Source organism: Pongo pygmaeus, chromosome 6 (assembly GCF_028885625.2).
Source record: "Pongo pygmaeus isolate AG05252 chromosome 6, NHGRI_mPonPyg2-v2.0_pri, whole genome shotgun sequence".
NCBI lineage: Eukaryota > Metazoa > Chordata > Mammalia > Primates > Hominidae > Pongo > Pongo pygmaeus.
Window position 1 is genome coordinate 157903604 of NC_072379.2, and position 18137 is coordinate 157921740.

General features: G+C 46.7%; 1 protein-coding gene across 7 annotated transcripts in view; it reads right to left on the reverse strand.

Annotated features, from left to right (window-relative positions):
- Positions 1 to 4289: 4289 nt before the first annotated feature.
- The window catches only part of ESYT2 (extended synaptotagmin 2), a 96656-nt gene continuing 82808 nt past the window's right edge, over positions 4290 to 18137 (reverse strand). For all 7 annotated transcript variants that reach the window (XM_054495216.2, XM_054495217.2, XM_063668059.1 and 4 more), the window contains 7 exons: positions 16940 to 17089; positions 14936 to 15309; positions 12457 to 12555; positions 10507 to 10638; positions 8923 to 9028; positions 7839 to 7888; positions 4290 to 7675 (listed from right to left, as the gene is read on the reverse strand). In XM_054495216.2, coding sequence (XP_054351191.1) covers positions 7630 to 7675; positions 7839 to 7888; positions 8923 to 9028; positions 10507 to 10638; positions 12457 to 12555; positions 14936 to 15309; positions 16940 to 17089 — 957 coding nt within the window. In that variant the 3' untranslated portion in view covers positions 4290 to 7629. The remainder of the gene's footprint in view (positions 7676 to 7838; positions 7889 to 8922; positions 9029 to 10506; positions 10639 to 12456; positions 12556 to 14935; positions 15310 to 16939; positions 17090 to 18137) is intronic.

The window sequence follows — 18137 nt, forward strand, 5'->3', positions numbered from 1 at the left end:
GGGAGCCTGAGAGTTCAAATAGTGACAATTCCCTGGGGATGGAACTTTTGAAGAGCAATAAGCTCTTTCTTTCCCCTCCGGAGGCAGCATGGCTGCTGGTCATCTCTGCTATTGTGCTTCTAAGGCTGCTGCTGTATGATTTTTTCCGTATTTTCCAATAGCTATTGGCATTACCGTATACGACACAGAGATTTGTACATCCAAATATTTTCCACATTTTTTTTTTTTTTTTTTTTTAAGTGATGGAGTCTCTCTCTGTCGCCCAGGCTGGAGTGAGGTGGCACGATCTCGTCTCACTGCAGTCTCTGCCTCCCCCGGTTCAAGTGATTCTCCTGCCTCAGCCTTCTGAGTAGCTGGGATTACAGGTGCACACCACCATGCCCAGCCAATTTTTTGTATTTTTAGTGGAGATGGGGTTCACCATAATGGCCAAGGTGGTTTTGAACTCCTGACCTTAAGTGATCCACCTGCCTTGGCCTCCCAAAGTACTAGGATTACAGGCATGAGCCACCACGCCCGGCATCTAGATTTTTTTTTTTTTTTTGAGACTGAGTCTCGCTCTGTCGCCCAAGCTGGAGTGCAGTGGCATGATCTTGGCTCACTGCAAGCTCCGCCTCCTGGGTTCAAGCGATTCTCCTGTCTCACCCTCCCGAGTAGCTGGGACTACAGGCGTGTGCCACCACACCCAGCCGATTTTTTTTATTTTTAGTAGAGGCAGGGTTTCACCATGTTAGCCAGGATGGTCTCGATCTCCTGACCTCGTGATCCGCCTGCCTCAGCTTCCCAAAGTGTTGGGATTACAGGCGTGAGCCACTGCGCCCGGCCCAGATATTTTTTTTGAGACAGGGTCTTGCTGTCGCCCAGGCTGAAGTGCAGTGGCACAATCATAGCTCACTGCAGCCTCCCAACCTCCTGGGCTCAAGAGATCCTCCCACCTCAGCCTCCCAAGTAGCTGGAACTCTAAGTGTGCACCCACCATACCCAGCTAGTTTTTTTTTATTTTTATAGAGATGAGGTCTCACTCTGTTGCTCAGGCTGGTTTCAAACTCCTGGGCTCCACTGATCCTCCTGCTTCAGCCTCCCAAAGCGCTGGGCTTACAGGTGTGAGCCGCCATGCCCGGCCTCCCGAAGCACTGGGCTTACAGGTGTGAGCCGCCGTGCCCGGCCTCCCGAAGCGCTGGGCTTACAGGTGTGAGCCTCCGTGCCCGGCCTCCTGAAGCGCTGGGCTTACAGGTGTGAGCCGCCGTGCCCGGCCTTCCGAAGTGCTGGGCTTACAGGTGTGAGCCGCCATGCCTGGCCTTCTTTGCAGAGTATTATTATTGGGATTTCCAGGTAGACAATCTTGTATCTGAAAATGATTATCTCTTTGTAAAAATTTACAGATAATCTTTTTTCTTTTTATTATATTGCCCAGGAGGTTGGGAATAACAGTAAATAGTTAAAGGCAGACTTCCTGGTTGTTTCCAACTTTCATGTCTCAACTGTTTCTCAGATGAGGATGCCCTTGGCTTTTTCTCTCAATAGTATCCATCACGCTCAGCAGTATCTTCTCCTTAGTCGTCACTAAAAACTGTTAGTAGGTATATATCTTTTTTTGAATGGAAACTTGTTAGAAGAGATGAATTATATTTTGGTCTGCCAAACGTATTTATTTCTTGAGACAGGGTCTTGCTGTCTCACCCAGCCTGGAGTGCAGCAACGCAACCATGGCTCACTGCATCCTCGACTTCCTGGCTCCAGTGATCCTTCTGCTCAGCCTCCTGAATGGCTGGGACCATCAGCATGCGCCACCATGCCTGGCTAATTTTTGTATTTTTGGTAGAGACAGGGTTTTGCCATGTTGCCCAGGCTGCTCTTGAACTCCAGAGCTCAAGTGAACCACCTGCCTTGGCCTCCCAAAGTGCTGGGATTACAGGTGTGAGCCGTCTGCCAAACTTTATACATTTATTCAATAGATATTTGGTTTACCATGTGCCTGGAACAGTGATAGGCGACCAGGTAAAGATTTAAATAAAACTCACATAATCTCTGCCCTTGAAAGGTTACAGTCCATGTAGGAAAGTTTTAAATAAAACTAAATTGTGATTACGTTAAATTTGGTGAATCAAAGTAACACAGGCTGGGATGGTGGCATAGGCCTGTAATTCCAATACTTTGGGAGGCTGAGGTGGGGGGATCCCTTGATCCCCTACTGCACTCCAGCCTGGGCAACAGAGCAAGAACCTGTCTCAAAAAAAAAAAAAAAAGAAAAAGAAAAAGAAAAAAACAAAACAAAACACACGTGACGCTAAGAAAATTCACAGGACACTGAGATCAACTTTCAACTGAGAAGTGACGGGGAGTGGATGTGAGCTGGGCCAGTCATGGTAAGAGCCCGCGTGGAGGTGCTGGTGGGGGGGGCAAGAGTGGAGGTGCTGGGGGAGGCGCAAGTGTGGATGTGCTGGGGGAGGAGCAAGTGTGGATGTGCTGGGGGAGGAGCAAGTGTGGATGTGCTGGCGGAGAAGCAAGCGTGGAGGTGGGGGGGTTGGAGCAGGTGTGGGGGCTGGAGCAGGTGTGGAGGTGCTGGGGGGAGGAGCAAGTGTGGATGTGCTGGGGGAGGAGCAAGCGTGGAGGTGTTGGGGGGAGGAGCAAATATGGATGTGTTGCGGGGGGAGAAGCAAGCGTGGAGGTGTGGGGGCTGGAGCAGGTGTGGAGGTGCTGGGGGGAGGAGCAAGTGTGGATGTGCTGGGGGAGGAGCAAGCGTGGAGGTGTTGGGGGGAGGAGCAAATATGGATGTGTTGCGGGGGGAGAAGCAAGCGTGGAGGTGTGGGGGCTGGAGCAGGTGTGGAGGTGCTGGGGGGAGGAGCAAGTGTGGATGTGCTGGGGGAGGAGCAAGTGTGGATGTGCTGGGGGAGGAGCAAGTGTGGATGTGCTGGGGGAGGAGCAAGTGTGGATGTGCTGGGGGAGGAGCAAGTGTGGAGGTGTTGGGGGGAGGAGCAAATATGGATGTGTTGCGGGGGGAGAAGCAAGCGTGGAGGTGGGGGGGTTGGAGCAGGTGTGGGGGCTGGAACAGGTGTGGAGGTGCTGGGGGGAGGAGCAAGTGTGGATGTGCTGGGGGAGCAGTGTGGAGGTGTTGGGGGGTTCCGAGCAGGTGTGGAGGCGCTTGCGGGGAGAAGCATGCCTGGGGGTGTTGAGTGGGAATGTGTAGGGACCGTCCGTGGAACTGAGAGGCATTGGTTGAGGTACGGTGGGTGAGGGTCCCAGCGGAAGAAGAAACACTCAGCCGTAGAGGCCAGGAAACGCTCTTGGTCTTGAGCAGTGGAACACAGCTGAGTGGGAGTGATTTGTGTCTGAAAGATTCTCCTGACTGTTGTATGGAAAATGGGGCAGGCAGGGGAGAAAAGACTGAGAAATGGAGAGGGACGGTGGCTTGGACTGAGGGGACAGAGTTGAGGTGGATGCATTCTCCAGTTAGAGCTCAAGGACTTGTTGTCTGCACATGGGCTGAGGCAGTGGGAGGTGGCTGGTGCTGTCCAGATCTCAGCTCCAGCACCAAGACAGATGATGGCCAGACAGACGGACAAAGGGTGTGCCTTGAGGTGTCCATGTGACACAGAGGACGGGGATGCAGTGGGATGAACCAGCCCTGAGCTCAGAGAACATCTGTGTCAGTGACATCTGGAAACCAGGGTACTGACGGTATTAAGAAGACCACATAAAAATAAAGTGATCAGAACCAAAACCCACGTTATGCCAGTTATTGAGTCTGGTTGGAGGTGAAGACAGTGTTGGGAAATGGCCAATAATGTGCAAGGAAAATACAGAGGAAGGCGCTACAGAGGCCAAGAAGGATGGCCCAGTCAAGGAGAAAGGAAGTGCCCGGTGTGAAATGCCGAGGGGCTACGAGGAAAAGCGCAAGGGCTCCACTCAAGTCGATCCCGACCACCAGTAACGAACGCAACAGGAAGGGATATTCCAGTATCACCCTCAGTGTTCCAGCGTTCAGGTGTCTTGGCAGTCCCCGCTGCACTTCTCAGCGCCCTAGTTAAAAACACATTTGAAGTCTATTTTTTCTACCCATGATTATCCTTTAGAAGAGCTGTTTTCGACATGCAGAGTGTAATGTGCTGGGCAGAGGAGAGTCAAACTGAGCTGGGAACAACAGGAAGGATGTCAGCTGCTCTGACATAGCTGCTGGGAAAACGCGAGTACAGACAGCAAATGAAACAGTGCACGACGTCTCCTTTCAGATTATCTGACTGTACACTTAACACCTCCCTTCAAAAGACAGAGATAAAACAAATCGCGAGTGAGCTAACATAAAAGTTTTATTGAATACATGCACTGTCATGTGAAATTAGTTGAACAGAAAGGACATTCTCTACTTTTTAACCCCCACCCCCCACCGTTCTCTATTTGCAGTGGGGGGTCCAGCTGGAGGTGGAATAAATGCAGCAACCACAGAAAAAACACACAGCTACACAGAGGCCTGCATTTGGCTTACGTGCCTGAAAAAGAAGAGCCGACCTCTTGATAAAGAATGTCTGTAAAAGGAATTCTTACTGTGCAGAATATATTATCATGGTAAATACAGTTACAAGGCTGCTTCTATTTTATTTATTTTTTGAGACGGAGTCTCACTCTGTCGCCCAGGCTGGAGTGCAGTGGTGCGATCTTGGCTCACTGCAACCTCCGCCTCCTGGGTTCAAGCGATTCTCCTGCCTCAGCCTCCTGAATAGTAGCTGGGACTACAGGCGTGCGCTCCACCACCACGCCCGGCTAATTTTTGTATTTTTAGTAAAGACGGGGTTTCTCCACGTTGGCCAGACTGGTCTTGAACTCCTGACCTCAGGTTATCCGCCCGCCTTGGCCTCCCAAAGTGCTGGGATTACAGGCATAAGCCACCGCACCCGGCCAGCTGCTTCTATTTTAATCTGAACTTGGTAACACCTTCCTACTTTAAGGCACAGGATCAGGATAAGAACCCACATGTACGAGCTAACAGAGCTGCACTTCAAATTTACTAAGTTAATTAATTTTCCCTTCATTGGCTTGGCTCAAGGTAGAAAAGTTAAAATTCCCTTTTCTTAGATAAACTGATTATTTAAAACTGAAAATTAACATTTTGAGAACTCAAGAGCGTCTGACATCGCTGGGATCCTGGAGTGCTGAGTGTGGCCTCGATGGTGGCTTCACTTCTCCACATCTGGGAGGTACTTCAGTGCCTCAGAATCACCACCTTTTTTAAAAGAGAATGGAGACGGCTACTGGAGGCCAAGAACTTCCAGGCACTCAAGGCCCTGGAGACAGCGCTATGGACTCCACTGCCTCAGGGCAGGCACGGTGCTGCTCAACCACTTCCTCTGGGCTTTGTACCTTTAATTGTGTCTACTCTGCCTAAGTGCTTAAATAAAGCATTCCATTAAGCAAAATACACATGGAGCGGATTACACACTGGACTGCAGAACTCAGAGGTGTGGGATGTTGGTAAAAATTACTGGCATGCTACAATTTCCATGAGTGCTGCTGCTTTATAGATAATGACAGAAGACTTTCAACAGACCTGATTTTTAAAAAACCCTCAACAAATCTAATACTATGGGAAAGCAACTAGATTTAATGTTGTTACCTGTCTTCCATAAATACCATAGTTAAATGTTTTGTGTGCATACACATTCATATGTGTCTATAAAGGTATTGATACGCTTCCCAAATAATCCTATATTACTACCATCGGAAATGGTTTATAAAGAGGCTTTACAGTCACATGCCATTCAGCAGGAGAGAATATACTGGTCTTTATGATTACATGAAATATGCTGTGAAGCTACAGACTCCATTATAAGTAAACCCATGGTTCAAAGTGTAAGTTATAAATTGAAACAAAATCAAAATCTGCTAGAAGGGAGGGTAGGTAGACAGCCACGGGCCTCGTTTATAATTTAAACAAAATCAAAATCTGCTAGAAGGCCGGGTGGGTAGACAGCCACCAGCCTCCTTTGTAAATTGAAACAAAATAAAAATGTGCTAGAAGGGAGGGTGGGTAGACAGCCACCAGCCTCGTTTATAAATTCAAACAAAATAAGAATCTGCTAGAACGGAGGGTGGGTAGACGCCACCCGCCCCGTCACAGGCACTTTGGTTTGTTTGGTCACGTGAGTTACCCACAAGTTGTGTAGTTCCATGAAACAAGCTAAGAGCTCCAATTTAAATTACAAAGCTATACTTTCCTTAATATATTTATACATAGTTTTAAGATGTTCTCATGGCTATGGAAGCCATTTTCAGCATACAGCTTATAATATACACTTAATCGTCTACATACATGCATTCTTTCTTTAGACACACACAGCCTATGACACTGCAACAGAGCCTCACCTCACAGGAGGTCTGGGGGACTCTTAAGTACAGAAACCTGCTTTTAATAGTCTAAACAAAATAAAAATTGCATAACAATATCCCAATATTAAGGTTAGTCATGGCATAAAGTGAGGCAGCCTGGGAAGTGGCTGCTGAGAACAGCAGGGGCCGGGCTCGCAGCTGTGGTGCCCCCAACCCTGGTGGCGGCCAGTGCACATCGGCTCAAAGGTCCCACATCCTATGTGTGAGGTCACGCTGGGGGTTCCTGATGATAATGAGATCGAGCTTTCAATTTTTAATGCAATATCCTGTCTACTCATCCCAATCTACCTCACAACCTTTAAAAGGACAACGTGTACCTTCCTTTTTTTATAGGCTGGGAAAACATTGAAAATTAACAAAGCTCATGACTGATTATTTGACAACAGCTTAATTGCTAACATTGAAAGTCTGTTCTTACAGTTTAGGAAAAGTACAAGGTGTCTGTATACTGTTTCATGAGTAAGTTACAACAGCAATTAAAATGAACATAAGACATTTCATTTTTATGTAAGAAATTTCAGATTAGTACAATGTGATTTATGAACCATGACAATTCTCTTAATATCTTATATTACTCAGTTATAGAACATTTTTCCTTATAAGCCCTTCAACTTACTTCTCAATAATACATCCTTATATTTATGAAAATGTTAATATTTTGAATACTTTATTTCATCTTTCATAATGGGCAGAAACATACTAACATTTAATAATCTTTCAGCTTTTCTTTTCAAAAAGAAACACCACAAAATAGGTCACTGAGAACTTTTTGCTGCAAAGATGAAAATGATTATTTGTCACAAGAATTTAATAAGTTTTAGAAGAAAATATATATATTTCCTTGATCTATTTCCTTCTGAATTTAAACCAGCATGTAAAGATTATAAAAAATAGAGTCTATTTACATGGCATAGTATACCTCAGTGATATATAAACAAGGCCATAATAAAGCACAGACACATCCGACTCCTACGGACACAGCTGAGCAGAGTCCACAGACACAAGAGCTACTGCTACCCTATTGCACGTTGTAGGAACTGGCGAAATCCTAGAGGAAATCCAACATAGAAAATTTAATGATAATATTGGCCAAATTTGCCTAAAATGTCAACAATTTTATAAAACTTTTAAGGTATGTATAACTAAATCCATGAAATTATAAAAATAACATTGGTACGTCTGTGAGAGGGTGTGTTCTGGGTAGAGGTGGAGAGCTACGCTGAAGAGCACCCCTCCTGCCTGGTGCGGCTATGTCATCGCCTGAGGCCTCGTCCCGTCTTCCGTGAGGTCATACCTGAGAAAGACAGTGACAGGAAGGTGGTGACTGATACAGGACCAAGTAGGAAAAGCCTATCAGATACGTGAGGGGTTCCGCCACTGTCTGTGGGGGACACTACCCACCGGGCGGGGAAAGCGTTTTTAGCTACACACGGGTTCTCTGCAGCAGGGACACTCACCACTGGGTCCAGCCTTTGGCAAGTTCTTCAGATGCCAGAGCAACCAACACCTGTGGGTTTTTAAAAAAGCAGTTAAAGTAGGCTGGGCTGGGGGCACTGACTCCCGCCTATAATCCCAGCACTTTGGGAGGCCAAGATGGGAGGATCACTTAAGCCCAAGAGTTTGAGACCAGCCTGGGCAAGATAGTGAAACCTTGTCTCTACTAAAAATAAAACAAATTTATCTGGGCGTGCTGACACGCACCTTGGTCCCAGCAACTCGGGAGGCTGAGACAGCAATTGCTGGAGCCCAGGCATTCGAAGCTACAGTGAGCCACAATCGCGCCACTGGACTTCAGCCTGTGCTTCTACAGACCCTGTTTCTAAATAAATAAACAAATACATAAAGTAGGCTAAGGCAATGTCTTTTAGATCTTTTACCACTTCTTCTCATCTCTCTAATCTTCTGTTTTCATCTAGGAATATGTACTCTCCTTTTTTGAAGGCTCTTATTTTTTCAATCTTTTCTACCCCTGTGAGCACCTGTTAAGCTATATCGCTGAGTACATCTAAGAAATCCTTCATGCAACCAGCAGTCTTAAAATTCAGCTATGACGGAATATCAGCGGAGACAACTCACAGGAGTGTTGGCCCACGTGCCCTCCATAGCAGCACAGCTGACGAAATGATGCCTGTGACTCAAATCTCCTCCTCCCCAACTGAACCCTACTTTCATTCTTAAATAACATACACCCACATGCCAAAGTGAAATGTGAATATGGACAAAGACTAGAAGAAATTCAGATAAATAAAGCCAATGAATTTTAGAAAAAGAGCAGAACCGTCAGTTGAGGAGATGGAATTGTAAGAGATTATTTTCCTTCAATGTGATACTTGAACAAAAATTTGAAGACTTAACTTAAAATATCTTCAGAAAGCACAGATGTTTTATTGACTATCTTTACAGCCCATGATTTATAAACAAGCATCGACCTCGTAAGTTCACCCTTTCCGCTTACACAGATATGGTCTAAACACTGCACTGCAGGTAAATGTTCAATTTTACAAAGTGCAGGAACTGATCGAGGATTCGTTTGGCACTTACTTTGCCAAGGAGCCCTTTGTCTTTGGACAGGAAGCCGCCGCTGTTCTTCACGGCAACGTCGAGTGTTCTCCTCTGCACCTCTGGTAACGAAACACTGAAATCAAAGCTGAAATAGGAAACGAGAGCCTTACTTAACTTTATCCATCATTCTGCTGTATTTTCTTATAACTAAAAATGGCATTTCTGCTCATGAGATCATTCCAAATGTCATGTTTGTTTTTTATTATAAAACTGAGTTCTTCTACCTAATGTTTTAATCTATTTCAGGAAGACTCAAAAACCAGCATTTTTTTCATTTCCCACACATAAGAGAAGGCTCTGGCATCCCATAGATGTCTGGGTCCCAAGGTCCCTGGCTCGCTCATGGGTGGGTGAGGAGCGTCTCTGAACATGTCTGACTCCTCCTGGGGGTTAAAATATGGGATAATGTTGACAAAACAGCAATTCCAGAGCAGTCCACTCACTCAGGCTTTCCACTCAGTCTTGTTTAGTCTTCAGGCCCCATTCCCACTATCTCCAATAAAAAAAAGTATGTGCTTGCAGCTTCGCAGGAGGGAGAAGGCCTCCAAAGCACTCCTGATGCTCAGCCGGGGGCTGCACTAAAGCACCTGCAGAGTGTCTCTCCTCGGGGCTGGGGGGTGCCTGCCCCAGGCCACAGAGCTGGAAACCCAGATAGGCATATGGAGTCTCCAGATGTTTAAATGCCTCGGATGGGTAGGAGCACTCTGCACAACCTCATCAGGGGTTGATGCACGCCTGCCAGTTTCTGATGTGTGTTTTACATAAAGCTACTTGTATGAAAGTACAATGAATGAGGAGGATGTTTAAAGATGAAATGTAAACTGAATTAGCAGATAGCGACACCATACAACTGTATTATTATCATTTCCCAAAACACAGGTGGGTTTTGAAGCACTAGGGGACAATTACGTAAGATACCAAAATGGTACAGATTGGCAGCTCTTTAAAAGTGGGGGCCAATTACCCCTGGGGGTGTCTCTGAGACCATCCTGGGAGGTCACCAAATCACCCTGACCACAGAAGCAGACTCCAGCCTCTCTTGAGCCAGACCACTAAAGAGATGAGCAAAAATGCAGAACAATAATACCATTCTTTTCATTATTATGTTTTTTATTTTTGGAAATACAGTTGTTTTTCCAATATGTCATACATTAAGATGTTTGGGGCTTACTGTTATTTTAAAATAAAATTAAAAATATATGTAACCTTAAATTCTCAGTTTTAATTGATAACATAGTTAAGTGTCAACAGATATAACCCCCAAAATGTCAACAGATATAACCCCGAAAAATGAGTTCTTCAGAGCCATCAACAACCTGATCTTTATTTAATCACTAGTCTCCACGTCCACAGGGTTGTCACTTGAATTTACTATATTTAGAGCTGCTACATGAAGGTCAAAATGCTTATTTGTTTTGAGAAGTATGTTTGCTAACATTTGGTTTCTGACTGAACTTCTCAACAGCTGATTTATGTGCTTTGGCCATTCAAAGGCACCCTTTAGGGCCTTCTTAATCCGTCACTTCAACCAGGCAGTATCCTCAGCTGGATACAACACCGTACCTTTGGTCAAACACTGGATTTAATGTTTTCTTTGACACGTGGGTTTTCCTCCTTCCTGATCGCCTCTTGTCTGGTAATAAATACACGCGGACATAGGGGTCAGAGCCGTCTTCAGAGAAGGCAATGAGGTTTCTTACAACACAAACCAGAGAAGACGAGGTATTAGGATCGAGAAAAAGAGAATTAGCAGCACATTCAGAGGTGCTTTAACAAGCTTTGATTTCATGTTTATCTACAAACCGAGAAGCAACAAGGAACAGAATGCGTGAGGCGCTTTTGCCTCCCCCGACGGCTACCTGGTGGCATCTCCCAAACTCCTTTCTTAGTGGCTTTCTCAGCAGCAACTTTGGCCTTCATTTCTCAAGCCCAGAGTTTGGAGGACGTTCTAAGTCCTTGGTCTCTGCTTGTAACAGAGTGACAGTTGTCTTTCCATAATGCTTCTGCCATTTTCCCTCTCACAGCCAAGAAAGCCAGGCCCCCACCCCACAGTACCTACCCCTCCAGACGGGGGCTGCTCCTTTGCAACAAACGCGGTCAAGTGCCCAGCTGCACGGGCCCCCACATTCTTCACTTGCTGACTGACCACAAAGTCTAGGAGGGACTGTTTTGCTAGACTCCTCTACAACAGTATCCCCCATGGTCATTACCTTAGTGGCAAGAATATATGAACTTCTCGAGAGTGATGTATTGAACTCTACAGTTTTATCATCTTTCCAAACGGTGCTAATTTTATTTTCCTATGTTTTCAACAGCTACTTATAAGCACCAAATTTTTATATCATATTTTAAACCACTAATAGGACAGAGAAAATTGCATAAAAGGAAAATAGTTCGTAAGCCCACAGTATCATTGTTAACCAAATGCAATTAAAGCAACAGTCACCTGACTTTATACTTATTAATATAACGAACAAGTTAAAATAAATTTTTCCTGATTAGGCCAGTCATGGTGGCTCATGTCTATAATCCCAGTGCTTTGGGAGGCTAGGAATTAGAGACCAGCGTCTCCATAAAAAAATTAAAAATTAGCCAAGCCTGGTGGCTTCCACCTACAGTCCCAGCTACTCAGGAGGCCTGGCCAACATGGTGAAACCCAGTGTCTACTAAAAATACAAGTTAGTCGGACGAGGTAGTGCACGCCTGTAATCCCACCTACTCGGGTGGCTGAGGCAGGAGAATTGCTTGAACCCAGGAAGTGGAAGTTGCAGTAAGACGAGATTGTGCCACTGCACTTCAGCCTGGAGGACAAAGTAAAACTCTATCTCCAAAAAAAAAAAAAAAAAAATACACACACACACACATTCCTCCTGCTCTAGGCTACACAATTGTACAGTATGCTACTGTGCCGAATACTGCAGGCAATTGTGACATATTTGTGTATTTTTTTTTTTTCTTTTTGAGACAGAGTTTTGCTCTTGTTGCCCAGGCTGGAGTGCAATGGCATGATCTTGGCTCACAGCAACCTCTGCCTCCTGGGTTCAAGTGATTCTCCTGCATCAGCCTCCCTAGTAGCTGGGATTACAGGCATGCACCACCACACCTGGCTAATTTTGTATTTTTAGTAGAGACAGGGTTTCTCCATTTTGGTCAGGCTGGTCTCGAACTCCAGACCTCAGGTGATCCGCCCACCTCAGCCTCCCAAAGTGCTGGGATTACAGGCGTGAGCCACCACGCCAAGCCATATTTGTGTATTTAAACACATAAAAGGTACAGTAAAAATACAGTATGATCTTGGGGACCGTTGTACTTCGGTGACCAAAACGTTGTCATGTGACATACGCAGTGGTGACACCCTTTACAAGCACCGTCTCTAGAAGTTTAATTGCTTTGTCCTTTCTAAATGAAACATAAATGGATGTTTGGAAATCCTAAAGGCAGTGTCTACATCATCCTATCCAGCATCCACACTCAGCAGCACAGCAGCGGGCGCGTGGCGACCCCGGCCCCCACCTGCAGGCATGCACGACCACGATAAGCTTGTTTCTCTGCGAGCTGTGCCGGATGGTCAGCTGGATCTGCCCCAGTGGAGACTGTCCCAGGGTCGTCCCGCTGTGGGAAAAGAGCAGAAAGTCACCAGCTTGCCTGAGACTGGAGAACGTTGTGATTCATTGGTCTACTGTATACAATAAGATAATTTCCATTCATTTAGACAAAAAGAAGTCAAATTACCCATGAACTTAAACATAATTTGAAACTTCTGGGTACAAGTCAAACAGATGAATATTTTACTTGAAGGCTCAATATAAATTAATTATGCAAAACTGACTTTTTTTTTTTTTTTTGAGACGGAGTTTCACTCTTGTTGCCTAGGCTGGAGTGCAATGGCGCAATCTTGGCTCACTGTAACCTCCACCTCCTGAGTTCAAGCGATTCTCCTGCCTCAGCCTCCCGAGTAGCTGGGATTACAGGTACCCGCCACCATGCCCAGCTAATTTTTTGTATTTTTAGTAGAGACAGGGTTTCACCATGTTGGCCAGGCTGGTCTCAAATTCCTGACCTCAGGTGATCCACCTGCCTCGGCCTCCCAAAGTGCTGGGATTACAGGCGTGAGCCATCGCGTCCAGCCAACTGACAGTTTTTTAGTTAGGGCCCTGAGAACTAAAAATAAAATCCTAAGCCCCCATCCCACTCCCACACGAGTAGACCCAGGGAACCCCAGAGAAACCTTAAACACTGAGGTCCTGACCACAACAGGATGGGAGTTTATTTATACCCCTCCCTTAGCAGTTCAGACGCAACAACTGACTGGCATTAATGCTGCAGCAGAGATCCTAAGACTGAAGGAACAGATTCCTTGTGGCAATAAGATACCAAGCTACAAAGAAGACCTGGGGCCATGCCAGGCAAGGGTAAGCCTCATACCCAACACTTAACAGAATAAACTGGGTTCTACCGGCCGCCAGGTGTTTCTTTCTCCAGCAGCTAAATAAGCACTGGCCTCGAGAGCAGCAGTGTTAAAGCAATCCCAGCTTGTCCTGATCCAGATGCTGACTCACTGACCCCTGCTCCACCAGCGCTAACTGCAGCTTTGACTGACGAGAGGCTGATTTCAGAACTTCCTCCTGATAGCAGACCCTGACCACGGACTGCTGCTGGCTGTTCTAGAGAGGCTGGGCACTCTGCGGCATTCACAGCTCCTCCTGGAACCTGCTGAGGACGCGTGCTCCGCACAAAGCTCCTGCCCTACCCTTCCTCCTCTGAGGTGCTTCTGGGCCTGTCAGGCTGGCTGGCCTGCAGGCTGCAACCCTATAAGGAATAGTCTCCTTTCTAAATGTGCAGATCTTATGATTCACCAATTGAGCACCTGAGGTTAAAACCACACAGTGTCCTTATTACAAGCATCAGCACTGTGGTCCTTGTTAAGCAGTTTCTAGCCTGTCCTACCCGAATTTGCATGTCCCGTCTCAAAGCCTCATGCAAGCCACGTGCTCTCCTCCCATCTGATGAGACTGCAGCACCCTTCCTTCCATTTCTCTGCTCAAGGATGGAACACAGACCCCCAAAATGACAACTGGTCTTGTTCAGTGGCCCCTAAGATCATTTCTACTTCCCAAATTGAGCTCCTGAGAAATAGCGGTTCCTTGTTTAAAATTCTATTTCCTTCTGGAGCAAGAGAGAAGGAATGTTTTCTTCTTTCCAAAATAGTGAACATGAGAAAGCATGAAAGAAAAAAGTGAGTGTGGCTCAGAGGAGGGCGGCTGTGCAAGCTCCACAGTCTGCGTGTGCTTTTTCTAATGGCTCAGAAGCACCTTTGCCTCCGTTTCTGTTACTATTTTCTTATTACTCAACACACCTCTCATAACACCACACAGGAAGAATTATTTCAAAGGTCAATTTTGTTTCTTCCACCAAGAGGAAAAGGTTAACATCTGAAGCTTGTGATAACTACAGACAACTTTTTCCTCCTTATCTAAAGAAACCCTTAACACACACCTATGAGTCATGGGGCTTAAATAAGGAGCCAACACAGACATCCGAAGACAAACAAAAGAGACTGGGCAACAGTGACGGGATCTGACTACGCGAAAGAGCAGGTCTGTCCTCACACAATGGGGAGTCTAGGGCTTCTCCGGCGGCCGCAGAGAGGCCCGCAGGCCAGCTCTGAGTCTGTCTTCCTGGCGGAGGCCCAGGCACACAGCAGCATCCCGGCGCTGCCTCCTGTCTTTCCTCCTGTGAAACCTATTACTCCATCACGTTCTAATCTTTAATGACTAAATCCTAGAAAATGGCAGGTTTTATTTCCAAAGTCCGAGATGCAGTGAGCAAAACAGCAACACAACCTGAAGTGCTTTCAGTTAACCTAAGATTACGCCTCCCTCCCCAAAGCATGCCGGCCTCATGCTCTGCTGCGTTTAAACGACTCTCCCCCACCGTGGGGTGGGGGGCGCTTGCTCTGCTGGTGAGAAACAACATGGTGGCACTTAGTTACTTTTCCAGCTGCCTCAGCCTTTGCCGCAGCTCCTGGGTGGCAATGGGCAGTGAGATGTCCGAGGCGATGCTGGGGGTGGGCTCCTTGACCAAGATATGGCCTGGGGAGGCCAGGAGGCTGGAGGAGCTTCTGCCCAGGTCGTGCAGCCCCTGAGGGCCAGCCTCAGGGGGCTGGGCCTTTTCTTCCATACCAGCCTTATCACTGCCCCCAATGACTGGTGTGGATGGAGCTGTGTTGCTGCCGCCAGGGCCTGGAGACCCAGACATATGAGATTTGATGGATGTTTTCCTCCCCTCTTTGGACACAGAGGGACGTTTGACTTGAGCTGAGTGTTGGTGATCTGGAGGCCTTTCTCGCTTTTCGAGATGGAGTACCTAGAGGTGGACATAAATATAAAAATTAAACTTGGTGACACTGGTAACATCCTAATACTGGAACAGCCTGGGATATCTTTACTTGCAAAAATTTCTTTAAAACTTAGCTCAGAACTTTTTTTTTTTTAAAGGAAAGTTTAGGTAACCAAAATATCACTTCTGTGATACAAACACCACTTTTTCCCCTAGAGATGGGGACCTGCTAAGCTGCACAGGCCAGAGTGCTGTAGCTCTCCACAGGGGTAACCATTGCACACTACACCCCAAGCTCCCGGCCTCAAGAGATCCTCCCGCCTCAGCCTGCCAAGTAGCTGGGGCATCGCCGATGCCTGCGTCTTCAGGCTCTGGTGGCAGCAACAGGGCGGTGGCAGTGATACGCCTGGTGTGGAAGGGCAGGCCACCCCCCTGAAGCTGACCCTCTGGTGCCACACAACCTGGGCAGAAGCTCCTCCATCCTCCCCAGGCCACGTCTCAGGCAAGGAGCCCCCCATGGCACTTCTGCGTATTCCTCTAGCCTCTTCTGTTTGCACGTACTTCTACACAATTGTGGGACAACGTTTTTACGTCAAGAGCCCAGAGTCGCGTTTCCTCGACACAAGACCAAATGCCGTATTCTACATAGGGGGTTTCCACCTGGCGTCCCCAGAGGGAGGAAGAAAGTCCAGAACCCCTGCTATCCAGCAAGATCACCCCAACAACCTGGCATGAGTGCAGGAGCAGGGGGTTCCCGCAGGGCCTGGGGTCTCCCAGTTGTGTGAGTACACGAGCTGGTCCCTGGGCTGGCTTGAGCAGAGTCTACACCTTGTAAATCGCTCCACTCACGTGACAGCTTAAAGATTTTTTTCTGGTTTTAGGAAATAACGCTGTGGTGAACATCTTTATGTTCCTGGTCTCCCCACACTTTATATCACCAAACAGAAGTCCGGTTTCTAGAAGAAAGGCCAAGGAGCCTTCAGATGACTGGCTCAGGGTTGCCGCAGCTCCCTCTGGAGAGGTGTGCGACACCTCCAGTCTCTGCTGGGGGCAAGGAGGCTGTTCCCATTGCCCCCTCAATAGAAGACATTTGTAATTTTCTAAAAAAGCTGGCTCTTCATTTTAATTTGCATTTCTTTGATTCATGAGTTTTAGTGTTTCCCCATATGTTTGCCAGTTTTACTTTCAATATTTCCTTAGCTATTTACAAATGAATCGTGATTTTAGACAAAAAATATTTTTTTCCTGTAAGTTCTACTGTCTCGTGGAGTTTTATTAAATTCTCTCTTCTGAACAACCTTTGAAAAGTTAGACTTAGGAGAAAACCTTGTTGATACCAACAGTAACACTTTCCGGGCCAAAGGATAACGGTAAGGTTGCTGGGTTCACAGGAAAGCACTGTGAGTAGCTGTGGGCCTGCTCAGGCAACCTGGAAACGTGGCCTGTTCTATGGCTGAGTCCCAGCCTTTGTCTTCTCCCCAGAGCCCTCTGATACCCAGCAACAATATCTCCTCCCTGCACCGGCGCCCTCCTGCGGCCCAGAGCTGCACCCGACACAGAGCTTCCTTCACCAGCCTCATGCCCGGGGCCCGTGAGTACCCCTGCCAGCACCCGCCTCCCCATCTCCTATGGTGTTCACTGCAGGATGACACGATACCCGCAGTGCAATCTTCATCTTGATGGTGCTGTTTGGACCCGAGTTACTGAGCTGGAAGCGCTGGCTCACGGTCATGTCCTCACTGGTGAGCAGCTGGCTGAGGGGGACCTTCAGGTTCCCCAGGGAACACTGGTGCTGCTCATCTCTGACCTGCAAAACACAGGGTGGAAACACTGGCATAACTAGGATCATGTCTGCAGAACCTTTCTACGTTTTCTAAGCTCCTGACCCTTTGTCCTCAGAGATAGGAACTTAGAAAATGTAGAAAGGGGCCAGGTGGGGTGGCTCACGCCTGTAATTTCAGCACTTTGGGAGGCTCAGATCACCTGAGGCCAGGGGTTCAAGACCAGCCTTGCCAACATGGTGAAACCTCGTCTCTACTAAAAATACAAAAAATTAGTTGGGCATGGTGGTGCGCACCTGTAGTCCCAGCTACTCAAGAGGCTGAGGCATGAGAATCGCTTGAACCCGGGAGGAGGAGGCTGCAGTGAGCCGATATCGCACCACTGCACTCCAGCCTGGGTGACAAAACTGTTTCAAAAACAAACAAACAAATGTAGAAAGGTCCACAGACAATATTAGTCTGTAAGAAAGATATTTTTAAAAACCCAAACATATTTCCGCCATATTCTCTTAAGTAGTGTTTCCATAATGATTAACATGGTACGAAATCTCCTAAGAAAGACACAAAACACTGTTAACAAGCAAAAGATCTGCTATTTCCTCATTATAGATTACAAAGAACGCAGAAAGAAATGATGTAATAATGACAAATGAGAAAAGCAGTAACGACAATAATGACCAATCGGTTGGGAGAACCCTGGGTTAATAGGCAATAGTCTACCTGTCTTTTAACCCCTGGGAAAATGGTGGCAATACACATTCATAATGATGTATACAGTTTCTACTCATGACATTTATGGAGACAATACATTTCTAAGTACCTTTTAAGCCTTCTCTATTCAAAATCCACATTAAAGAAAATTTACAGCAAGGCATTTAAAAATTTATTTAAAAACAGAGGCGGATCTCACTATGTTGCCCAGGCTGGTCTCAAACTCTTGGCTTCAAGTGATCCTCTCATCTCAGCCTCCCAAAGTGCTGAGATTACAGGTATGAGCCACTATGCCCAGCCTGTTTTTCCTGTATAATAACCTTCCGCATTAACTCTGCAACAGGAATTATTCCTGTTAGATGG